The sequence below is a fragment of the Salvelinus fontinalis genome, chromosome 26, assembly GCF_029448725.1.
Source record: "Salvelinus fontinalis isolate EN_2023a chromosome 26, ASM2944872v1, whole genome shotgun sequence".
Taxonomy (NCBI): Eukaryota; Metazoa; Chordata; class Actinopteri; order Salmoniformes; family Salmonidae; genus Salvelinus; species Salvelinus fontinalis.
The window spans coordinates 14,992,284-15,004,668 of NC_074690.1; the positions used below are offsets into that span (position 1 = coordinate 14,992,284).

General features: G+C 48.5%; 1 protein-coding gene across 1 annotated transcript in view; it reads right to left on the reverse strand.

Moving 5' to 3' along the window:
• LOC129824580 (collagen alpha-4(IV) chain-like) overlaps window positions 1-12,385 on the reverse strand; it is a 76,268-nt gene that overhangs the window by 9,887 nt on the left and 53,996 nt on the right. The window contains exons 31-37 of the mRNA XM_055884272.1: window positions 7,665-7,814; window positions 7,229-7,336; window positions 5,390-5,571; window positions 4,765-4,828; window positions 3,691-3,765; window positions 1,123-1,221; window positions 861-971 (exon numbers count right to left, since the gene is read on the reverse strand). Coding sequence (XP_055740247.1) covers window positions 861-971; window positions 1,123-1,221; window positions 3,691-3,765; window positions 4,765-4,828; window positions 5,390-5,571; window positions 7,229-7,336; window positions 7,665-7,814 — 789 coding nt within the window. The remainder of the gene's footprint in view (window positions 1-860; window positions 972-1,122; window positions 1,222-3,690; window positions 3,766-4,764; window positions 4,829-5,389; window positions 5,572-7,228; window positions 7,337-7,664; window positions 7,815-12,385) is intronic.

Here is a 12,385-nt window from a genome sequence, read left to right on the forward strand (position 1 = left end):
TAAGGTTTGCAACTGCACATGGGGACAAAGATAGTACTTTTTGGAGAAATGTCCTCTCATCTGATGAAACAAAAATAGAACTGTTTGGCCATAATAACCATCATTATGTTTGGAGGAAAAAGGGGGAGGCTTGCAAGCCGAAGAACACCATCCCGACCGTGAAGCACGGGGGTGGCAGCATCATGTTGTGAGGGTGCTTTGCTACAGGAGGGACTGGTGCACTTCAAAATAGATAACATCATGAAGGAGGAAAATTATGTGGATATATTGAAGCAACATCTCAAGACATCAGTCAGGAAGTTAAAGCTTGGTCACAAATGGGTCTTCCAAATGGACAATGACCCCAAGCATTCTTCCAAAGTTGTGGAAAATGGCTTAAGGACAACAAAGTCAAGGTATTGGAGTGGCCATCACAAAGCCCTGACCTCATCCTATAGAAAATGTGTGGGCAGAACTGACAAAGCGTGTGCGAGCAAGGAGACCTACAAGCCTGACTCAGTTAAACCAGCTCTGTCAGGAGGAATGGGACAAAATTCACCCAACTGCTTGTGGAAGGCTACCTGAAACGTTTAACCCAAGTTAAACAATTTAAAGGCAATGCTACCAAATACTAATTGAGTGTATGTAAACTTCTGACCTACTGGGAATGTGATGAAAGAAATAAAAACTGAAATAAATAATTCTCTCTACTATTATTCTGACAATTCACATTCTTAAAATAAAGTGGTGATCCTAACTGACCTAAGACAGGGGATTTTTATTAAGATTAAATGTCAGGAATTGTGAAAAACTGAGTTTAAATGTATTTGGTTAAGGAGCATGTAAACTTCTGACTTCAACTGTAGGTATGGTCTTAGTACCTGTAGGACCGGGCAGTCCAGGATTCCCCTTGGGTCCTTGACCTCCGAGAATTCCTCCGGGAGGCCCTGGGGAGCCTGGACGACCCGGCGGACCTGAAGGACCAGGGAAACCTGCACACACACACAAATTTTAGAATATAAAATGCTTACATATGTAGACACTAAACAAGGACATATACACAAATGAAATGTTTTGTACCCTTTCCTAAGGAGAAAATATGAAATGAGTGACATACAGAAAGGGACTTTATAGGTCCATTACCTGGGCCACCCAGTGGGCCTCGGGCTCCGTGGACACCAGGCTGTCCTGGTGATCCTCTGGGTCCTGGGCCCCCTGGATCTCCTGGGTCCCCCTTTGAATCTATAGAGGGTGACAAAGATCAATTAAGGTTGCACATTTCTAGTCACTTTCCCAGAAATTCCGGTTGGGGGGTTCCCAGAGTCAGGAGGAAATAAGAAGGAAATCTGTAATCCTCCAATAAGGATTTCTGGAAAAGATACCGGAATTTTGCAACCCTAGTACCAATCACACCTGCACATACCTTCTAGGAGTGTGAATCACTCCTCAACACAAACTTTTTTGGAAGTGAACGCAAATACAGAAAACAGCAGGAGCCTGACTGACTGACTGACTGACTGACTGAGAGCAGTAGCAGCCTGACTGACGGACTGACTGACTGACTGACTGACTGGGAGCAACAGCAGCAGCAGCCTGACTGACTGACTGACTGACTGAGAGCAGCAGCCTGACTGACTGACTGACTGACTGGGAACAACAGCAGCAGCAGCCTGACTGACTGACTGACTGAGAACAACAGCAGCAGCAGCCTGACTGACTGACTGACTGAGAACAACAGCAGCAGCCTGCCTGACTACCTGACTGACTGGGAACAACAGCAGCAGCCTGCCTGACTACCTGACTGACTGGGAACAACAGCAGCAGCCTGCCTGACTACCTGACTGACTGGGAACAACAGCAGCAGCAGCAGCAGCCTGGCTGACTGACTGACTGACTGACTGACTGAGAACAACAGCAGCAGCCTGCCTGACTACCTGACTGACTGGGAACAACAGCAGCAGCAGCAGCAGCCTGGCTGACTGACTGACTGGGAACAGCAGCAGCAGCAGCCTGACTGACGGACTGACTGACTGACAGAGCAGCAGACTGACTGACTGACTGACTGACTGACTGAGAACAACAGCAGCAGCCTGACTGACTGACTGAGAGCAGTAGACTGACTGACTGACTGACTGACTGACTGACTGAGAACAACAGCAGCAGCAGCCTGGCTGACTGACTGACTGACTGACAGAGCAGCAGACTGACTGACTGACTGACTGACTGACTGACTGACTGAGAACAACAGCAGCAGCCTGACTGACTGACTGAGAGCAGCAGACTGACTGACTGACTGACTGAGAGCAGCAGACTGACTGACTGACTGACTGACTGGGAACAACAGCAGCAGCAGCCTGACTGACTGACTGACTGACTGAGAGCAACAGCAGCAGCAGCCTGGCTGACTGACTGACTGACTGACTGACTGACTGACTGAGAGCAGCAGACTGACTGACTGACTGACTGACTGACTGACTGACTGACTGGGAACAACAGCAGTAAATTGACTGACAATAACGGCAGCGGATTGGAAAGAGTTAAGAGCTGACCTGGGAAGGCACCTCATCTTCCCCCAGGACATTGTCAGCACAACATTCAGACCAGACCTGCCAGTCTGGTCAAGGAGCACCAACATCTAAATGGCCATGCGAATGACTCCACGGGAGAAAAGCATTAAGGTGGCGTATGAAAGGAAGCTGTTGACGTGCCAGACACTCGTGGATGAATGCACTGACAAGGGATGGAAGGCCAAGTGTCTACCAGTAGAAGGACACTAAGGATTCTATGAGTAAAGGGAGCACAGCGTTAGAAGATCTGTTGCATAGCTAGGCAGGAGGCAGAGAGGGCATGGTAATGTCTGGAGGAGCAGTTGGCAAGCCACCTGGCTCAGATGGGGCCTGATCAACCCGATCGGCGCACCCTTCAGAAGGTGTAGTGAGCAGCGCCAAAACACCTAATGCATTGGGGACATCACCTGAGCATAAGCCATTTTGCAGCTATCCTCTGTTTGCAGGTAAAGTATGGCAAGCTAGCCATATCGTATTCAGTTCATATCTCTGAATATCATATGTGACCTGAAGTTACTCCTATTCTAATGACTCAGCATCACACTCTGGATAAGAGCAGTACCAAGATCAGGATCATGGGAGAACATAAACACAAATGAATAGACAGGAGAGGTATGGTCATGATACATACATAGGACACAGTTCTGTCATGCTGCACTCTTAGAACAAAAAGGGGTTCCAAAAGGGTTCTTCGGCTGTCCCCATAGGAGAACCCTTTTTGGTTCCAGGTAGAACACTTTATGGTCCTACGTGGAAAGGGTTCTACATAGAACCAAAAATGGTTCTTCAAAGGGTTGTCCTATGGGGACAGTCGAAGAACCCTTTTAGGTTCTAGATAGCATAGTTTTTCTAAGAGTGTACTGTGCACTGATGTGACTTCTAGACTGTACGGGCCAGAATCCCCATTGGAAGTGAGTATTTAATTTAGTTACTTTTTTTGTCTGGTAGGTCTGGGAGGCCTAAACATCCTGTATCCTGTTGTCATCATCTCAAAACTGTAATAGCGTTGTTTGTGATTGTTCACTCAGTTGGAAATGTGTCCAAATGTAGTGCCCCAGATACTCTGGCTCTAGCCAAGAGGAGTGTAGAGCTCTGTATGGGGAATAAGGCGCCATGTTGTAAGTAGACGTTGTATTGTGATCACCTTTGGTTCTGCTTTCTCCTGGAGGACCTGGTGGTCCAGGTAGTCCTGGTTGCCCTATGGAGTCTCCTGGGTCACCTGCAGAATAAGGTCAGGGTTTGAGTTTCAGTTGCTCATGACGGCAGGATACAGAGAAGATATCAGTCGTAATTACAGCACTTTCACTCTGATAATAACCCACGTTTTGGAATCCTCTCTTCCTGTCCCTTTATGACCTCCCCTTCCTCTCTTCTTGTCCCTTTATGACCTCCCCTTCCTCTCTTCCTGTCCCTTTATGACCTCCCCTTCCTCTCTTCCTGTCCCTTCATGACCTCCCCTTCCCCTCTTCCTCTCCCTTTATGACCTCCCCTTCCTCTCTTCCTGTCCCTTTATGACCTCCCCTTCCTCTCTTCCTCTCCCTTTATGACCTCCTCTTCCTCTCTTCCTGTCCCTTTATGACCTCCCCTTCCTCTCTTCCTGTCCCTTTATGACCTCCCCTTCCTCTCTTCCTGTCCCTTTATGACCTCCCCTTCCTCTCTTCCTGTCCCTTTATGACCTCCCCTTCCTCTCTTCCTGTCCCCATGACCTCCACTTCCTCTCTTCCTGTCCCTTTATGACCTCCCCTTCCTCGCTTCCTGTTCCTTTATGACCTCCCCTTCCTCTCTTCCTGTCCCTTTATGACCTCCCCTTCCTCTCTTCCTGTCCCTTTATGACCTCCCCTTCCTCTCTTCCTGTCCCTTTATGACCTCCCCTTCCTCTCTTCCTGTCCCTTTATGACCTCCCCTTCCTCTCTTCCTGCCCCTTTATGACCTCCCCTTCCTCTCTTCCTGCCCCTTTATGACCTCCCCTTCCTCTCTTCCTGTCCCTTTATGATCTCCCCTTCCTCTCTTCCTGTCCCTTTATGACCTCCCCTTCCTCTCTTCCTGTCCCTTTATGACCTCCCCTTCCTCTCTTCCTGTCCCTTTATAACCTCCCCTTCCTCTCCTCCTGTCCCTTTATGACTTCCCCTTCCTCTCCTCCTGTCCCTTTATGGCTTCCCCTTCCTCTCCTCCTGTCCCTATCACGTTTGTGTGTATTTTCTGTTGTCTCTCTACTCACCTTTTAAGCCTGTCACTCCTGGAAGGCCTGGGTTCCCAGGAGGTCCCGTGTGCCCAGGGTCCCCCTGCAAGGGGGACAAACCAACAGTCACTGGCATAGCAACACACAGTAACACCCACTGGCATAGCAACATACAGTAACACACACTGGCATAGCAACACACAGTAACACCCACACACCAAAATACTCACACATCCTGTGTCTTAACAAAGACATCTGTTCTTACATTACTTCCAAGACCACTAACTTGGGAAGGAATATATTCTCAATTTAATTACATACAGACATACTGCACCTCATTTATCAATCTTGAGTAGCATTCATTTGTCTGGAAAACATTCATAATAGTCTGGAAACCATCCATTCATAATTCATAATTTTTACAAAAATGTTAAATGAAATCAAGTTTATTTTATATAGCCCTTCGTACATCACCTAATATCTCGAAGTGCTGTACAGAAACCCAGCCTAAAACCCCAAACAGCAAGCAATGCAGGTGTAGAAGCACGGTGGCTAGGAAAAACTCCCTAGAAAGGCCAAAACTTAGGAAGAAACCATGTTACTGGTTGAATGAGGTAAACAAAGAACATCTAAGATGTAGTGATGAGTATCAGTAATTAAGTACCTTATCACCGACTGGTCCAGGGAAACCAACTATACCACTCAAGCCTTTAGCTCCTCGAGGTCCGGGGGGTCCGGGGAGACCAGGTCTGCCAGGTTGTCCTGGGAACCCTTTCTCATATCCAGGGGGACCAACCTGTCCATTCCCCCCTGGTTTACCTGGTGACCCACTTGAGCCCTTGGAACCTGAGAAGAAAGAACAGTGCATTGTTTATCCATGTATTATCAGAGAATCTATAATACAGTCTCACCGTCTACCACCTGCTAAAATATGGCCCCGCCGTCTACCACCTGCTAAAATACGGCCCCGCCGTCTACCACCTGCTAAAATAGTCTCACTGTCTTCCACCTGCTAAAATACGGCCCCACCGTCTACCACCTGCTAAAATATGGTCCCACCGTCTACCACCTGCTAAAATACGGTCCCGCCGTCTACCACCTGCTAAAATACGGCCCCGCCGTCTACCACCTGCTAAAATACGGCCCCACCGTCTACCACCTGCTAAAATACGGTCCCACCGTATACTACCTGCTAAAACACGGCCCCGCCGTCTACCACCTGCTAAAATACGGCCCCGCCGTCTACCACCTGCTAAAATAGTCTCACTGTCTTCCACCTGCTAAAATACGGCCCCACCGTCTACCACCTGCTAAAATATGGTCCCACCGTCTACCACCTGCTAAAATACGGCCCCGCCGTCTACCACCTGCTAAAATACGGCCCCGCCGTCTACCACCTGCTAAAATACGGCCCCACCGTCTACCACCTGCTAAAATACGGTCCCACCGTATACTACCTGCTAAAATACGGTCCCAGTGTCTACCACCTGCTAAAATACGGTCCCGCCGTCTACCACCTGCTAAAATACGGTCCCGCCGTCCACCACCTGCTAAAATACGGTCCCGCCGTCTACCACCTGCTAAAATACGGTCCCGCCGTCTACCACCTGCTAAAATACGGTCCCGCAGTCTACCACCTGCTAAAATACGGCCCCGCCGTCTACCACCTGCTAAAATACGGTCCCGCCGTCTACCACCTGCTAAAATACGGTCCCGCCGTCTACCACCTGCTAAAATACGGCCCCGCCGTCTACCACCTGCTAAAATACGGTCCCGCCGTCTACCACCTGCTAAAATACGGCCCCGCCGTCTACCACCTGCTAAAATACGGCCCCACCGTCTACCACCTGCTAAAATACGGCCCCGCCGTCTACCACCTGCTAAAATACGGCCCCACCGTCTACCACCTGCTAAAATACGGCCCCGCCGTCTACCACCTGCTAAAATACGGTCCCGCCGTCTACCACCTGCTAAAATACGGCCCCGCCGTCTACCACCTGCTAAAATACGATCCCGCCGTCTACCACCTGCTAAAATACGGCCCCGCCGTCTACCACCTGCTAAAATATGGTCCCACCGTCTACCACCTGCTAAAATACGGCCCCGCCGTCTACAACCTGCTAAAATACGGCCCCGCCGTCTACCACCTGCTAAAATACGGTCCCACCGTCTACCACCTGCTAAAATACGGCCCCGCCGTCTACCACCTGCTAAAATACGGCCCCACCGTCTACCACCTGCTAAAATACGGCCCCGCCGTCTACCACCTGCTAAAATACGGCCCCTCCGTCTACCACCTGCTAAAATACGGTCCCGCCGTCTACCACCTGCATCCTCTTATTTTAGTTTCTAAATAAAACCCCTAGTCCAACATCTATTACCAAAGCAGAACTTATATGGAACTCAAAAGGGTTCTACTTGGAACCAAAACGGGTTCTTCAAAGGGTTCTCCTATGGGGACATCTAAGAGTGTGCAGAGGGGGTATTGTTGTGTTTCTCTCACCTCTGGCTCCAGTGAAGCCGTCTTCTCCTGGTGGTCCTTCAGAGCCCTTCTGTCCTTTAATGGTTATGACTCCTACTGGTCCAGGACTTCCGGGGGGACCTCTATGACCTGGGGACATTCTACACTGTCAACATGTAATATACTGAACAATATAATATACTACACTATGTGTACATATAAGTACAACATATATAATACTGCGAATGCAACAACAACGGGTGATATGGCGTTCCATGCAGAAACAGTCTATGATGAGGGACAGCACACTGAAAATGTAATGTTGTGTAAAGTATGCACAGAGAGGAAATCATGCACATAGTCATGAAGATAGATAGGATACTGTAAACAATAGATAAACACAATACTGTGTATCTATTTTATTCTATGGATGCTGCAAAGTGCATACATTATAATGTACAGTATATTCACTTTGTACCTTTGGCACCTTTGTACCCCTGGTCTCCATCCTGACCGTCACGTCCTGTAAAACCCCTTTCCCCTTGCCTCCCTCGGGATCCTGGGTTTCCAGGCCGACCCGGTGTACCAGGAACAGCCGATCCATCTCTACCAGGATATCCCCTGGGCCCTGGGAAAGATGACATCATTGGGAAGAGTTAGATAGTCCATTGGCTGGGTCATGTTCATTAGGGCACCACATGAAAATGTTTTAAAATATTTTGCAATGGAAAAACAATTTGTGTTTCTTATTGGTGCCTAATGAACACGGTCCTGGTATATGTTGTACTCCAAATGGGATACCAGGGTTGTGGATGTCTATTTTGCAAGCTATCTATTTTGAGGCAGGCGATACCCAAAACATGGCATCCATATTTATATATCCTTATCCCAATTCAAATGAAATCTTTGTTCGAACAGAGAATCACGTAAATGTCATAACACTACAGTGCCTTTGGAAAGTATTCAGACCGTTGACTTTTTCCACATTTTGTTACGTTACAGCCTTATTCTAAAATGAATTAAATAAATACAAAGCCTAAACAATCTACACACAATACCCCATAATGACATTACAATACCTCATAATGACATCACAATACCCCATACTGACATCACAATACCCCATAATGACATCACAATACCCCATAATGACATCACAATACCCCATAATGACATCACAATACCTCATAATGATATCGCAATACCTCATAATGACAAAGTGAAAAAAGTTTGTTAGAAATTTGGGCAAATCTTTTCAAATCTTTTCAAAAAACACAAATACCTTATATACATAAGTATTGAGACCTTTTGCTAAAAGACTGTTGAGCTCAGGTGCATCCTGTTTCCATTGATCATCCTTGAGATGTTTCTACAACTTCATTGGAGTCCACCTGTGGTAAATTCAATTGATTGGACATGATTTGGAAAGGCACACACCTGTCTATATAAGCTCCCACAGTTGAAAGTGCATGTCAGAGCAAAAACCATGCCATGAGGTCGAAGGAATTGTCCGTAGAGGTCTGAGACAGGATTGTGTCGAGGCACAGATCTGGGGAAGGATACGAAAAACATTCTGCCGCATTGAACCAGTGGTGTAAAGTACTTAAGTAAACATACTTTAAAGTACTACTTAAGTGTTTTTGGGGCTTATCTGTACTTTACTATTTATATTTTTTACAACTTTTACTCCACTACATTCCTAAAGAAAATAATGTACTTTTTACTCCATACATTTTCACTGACACCCAAAAGTACTTGTTGCATTTTGAATGCTTAGCGGGACAGGAAAATGGTCCAATTCACGCACATCAAGATAACATCCCTGGTCATCCCTACTGCCTCTGATCTGGTTGACTCACTAAACAGAGAACAACCTGGTCATCCCTACTGCCTCTGATCTGGTAGACTCAGTAAACATACATGCTTCATTTGTAAATGATGTCTGAGTGTTGGAGTGTGCCCCAGGCTATCTGTAAATTTTGTTTGGTTTGCTTAATATAATGAAAGTGAAATGATGTATACTTGTACTTGTACTTTTACTTTTGATACTTAAGTATATTTAAAACCAAATACTTTTAGACTTTTACTCAAGGAGTATTTTACTGGGTGACTTTCACTTTTACTTGAGTCATTTTCTAAATGAAAATGACTCAGAAAATGACTCAAAAGGTATCTTTTATTTTACTCAAGTATGAAAATTGGTTACTTTTTCCACCATTGCCAAGAACACAGTGGCCTCCATCATTCTTAAATGGAAGATGTTTGGAACCACCAAGACTCTTCATAGAGCTGGCCGCCCGGCCAAACTGAGCAATCGGGGGAGAAGGGCCTTGGTCAGGGAGGTGACCTGACAGAGTTCCAGAGTTCCTCTGTGGAGATGGGATGAACCTTCCAGAAGGACAACCATCCCTGCAGCACTCCACCAATCAGGCCTTTATGGTAAAGTGGCCAGACGGAAGCCATTCTTAAGTAAAAGGCACATGACAGCCCGCTTGGAGTTTGCCAAAAGGCACCTAAAGACTCGCAGACCACGAGAAACAAGATTATCTGGTCTGATGAAACCAAGATTGAACTCTTTGGCCTGAATGCCAAGCATCACGTCTCGAGGACATGATGCTGCCACCACCATGCTGTGGGGATGTTTTTCAGCTGCAGGGACTGGGAGACTAGTCAGGACTGAGGGAAAGCTGGAGCGAAGGTTCACCTTCCAATAGGATAACGGCCCTAAGCACACAGCCAGGACAACGCAGGAGTGGCTTCGGGACAAGTCTCTGAAAGTCCTTGAGTGACCCAGCCAGAGCCCGACCTGAAAATAGCTGTGCAGCAACGCTCCCCATCCAACCTGACAGAGCTTGAGAGGATCTGCAGAGAAGAATGGGAGAAATACAGATGCAGCGTATCTGTATTCGCTGCCAAAGGTACTTCAACAAAGTACTGAGTAACTGAGTAAGGGTCTGAATAGTTATGTAAATGTTATATTTCAGTTTTTTTTTAATAAATAAATTAGCAACAAAAAAATCCCATCTGTTTTTGCTTTGTCATTATGGGGTATTGTGTGTTGATTGATGAGGGGAAAAAACTATTTTATCAATTTTAGAATAAGGCTGTAGCGTATCAAAGTGTGTGTCACGTTCCTGACCTATTTCTGTTAGTTTGTTGTATGTTTAGTTGGTCAGGACGTGAGTTTGGGTGGGCATTCTATGTTTTCTGTTTCTATGTTGGTTTATGGGTTGCCTGGTATGGCTCTTAATTAGAGGCAGGTGTTTGGCGTTCCTCTAATTAAGAGTCATATTTAGGTAGGTTGTCTCACAGTGTTCGTTGTGGGTGGTTGTCTCCTGTGTCAGTGTTTGTCGCACCATACGGGACTGTTTCGGTTTGTTTGTTCATTCATCATTTATGTGTAGGCTATTTTCCCTGTTCGTGCGTTCTCGTGTGTTATGTGAGTCCGTTGTCCAGATCTGTCTACACCGTTTGTTATTTTGTTTAGTCAAGTGTATTTCGTTTTCGTGTTTTCGTGTTTTCTTTAATAAATTATGTCTTCACAATCCGCTGCATTTTGGTTCAATCCCTGCTCCTCCTCTTCTGATGAAGAGGAAGAGGAAAACCGTTACAGAACCACCCACCAAATCTCCAGAACCAAGCGGCGTGAGTTCGAGCAGGAATATACACAGGACTACTGGACTTGGGAGGATGAACTGGATGGAAAAGGTCCTTGGGCTCAACCAGGGGAATATCGCCGCCCCAAAACTGAGCTGGAGGCAGCGAAAGCAGAGAGGCGGAGATATGAGGAGGCAGCAAGGAAGCAAGGCTGGAGACCGGAGAATCAAGCCCAAAACCGGTGTTATGAGGGGAAGCGTCTTGCACGGAAGCCCGAAAAGCCCGTGAGTACCACCCAAAAATTTCTTGGGGGGGGGGGGCTAAGAGGTAGTGGGCCGAGGGCAGGTAGGAGACCTGAGCCCACTTCCCAGGCTTACCGTGGAGAGCGGGAGTACGGGCAGACGCTGTGTTACGCAGTAGAGCGCACGGTGTCTCCTGTACGAGTGCATAGCCCAGTGCGGGTTATTTCACCTCCCCGCACTGGTAGGGCTAGATTGGGCATTGAGCCAGGTGTCATGAGGCCGGCTCAACGCGTCTGGTCTCCAGTGCGTCTCCTCGGGCCTGCGTACATGGCACCAGCCTTACGCATGGTGTCCCCGGTTCGCCTACATAGCCCGGTGCGGGTTATTCCACCTCCCCGCACTGGTCGGGTGACGGGGAGCATTCAACCAGGTAAGGTTGGGCAGGCTCGGTGCTCAAGGGAGCCAGTACGCCTTCACGGTCCGGTATTTCCGGCACTACCTCCCCGCCCCAGCCCAGTACCACCAGTGCCTACACTACGCACCAGGCTTCCAGTGCGTTTTCAGAGCCCTGTTCCTCCTCCACGCACTCTCCCTATGGTGCGTGTCTCCAGCCCAGTGCCTCCAGTTCCGGCACCGCGCACTAAGCCACATGTGCGTCTCCTAAGTCCTGTGCACACTGTTGTTTCTCCCCGCACTCGTCCTGAGGTGCGTTCCCTCAGTCCGATACCACGCACCAGGCATATAGTGCGCGTCGAGAGGTCAGTGTGCCCTGTCCCTGCTCCCCGCACTAGGCTTGAAGTGCGTGTCCTCAGTCAGGTGCCTCCAGTTCCGGCACCACGCACCAAGCCTACAGTGCGTCTCAGCCGGCCAGAGTCTGCCGTCTGCCCAACGGCGCATGAACTGCCTGTCTGCCATGAGCCTGCAAAGCTGCCCGTCTGCCATGAGCCTACAGAGCCTTCCGCCAGACAGGAGCAGCCAGAGCCTTCCGCCAGACAGGAGCAGTCTGAGCCATCCGTCTCCGCAGCGTCATCTGAGCCATCCGTCTCCCCAGCGCCGTCTGAGCCATCCGTCTCCCCAGCGCCGTCTGAGCCATCCGTCTCCCCAGCGCCGTCTGAGCCATCCGTCTGTCCCGAGCCATTAGAGCCGCCCGTCTGTCCCGAGCCGTCAGAGCCGATAGTCAGTCAGGAGCCGCTAGAGCCAGTCGTCAGTCAGGATCTGCCAGAGCCGCCAACCAGACAGGATCTGCCAGAGCCGCCAACCAGACAGGATCTGCCAGAGCCGCCAACCAGACAGGATCTGCCAGAGCCGCCAACCAGACAGGATCTGCCAGAGCCGCCAACCAGACAGGATCTGCCAGAGC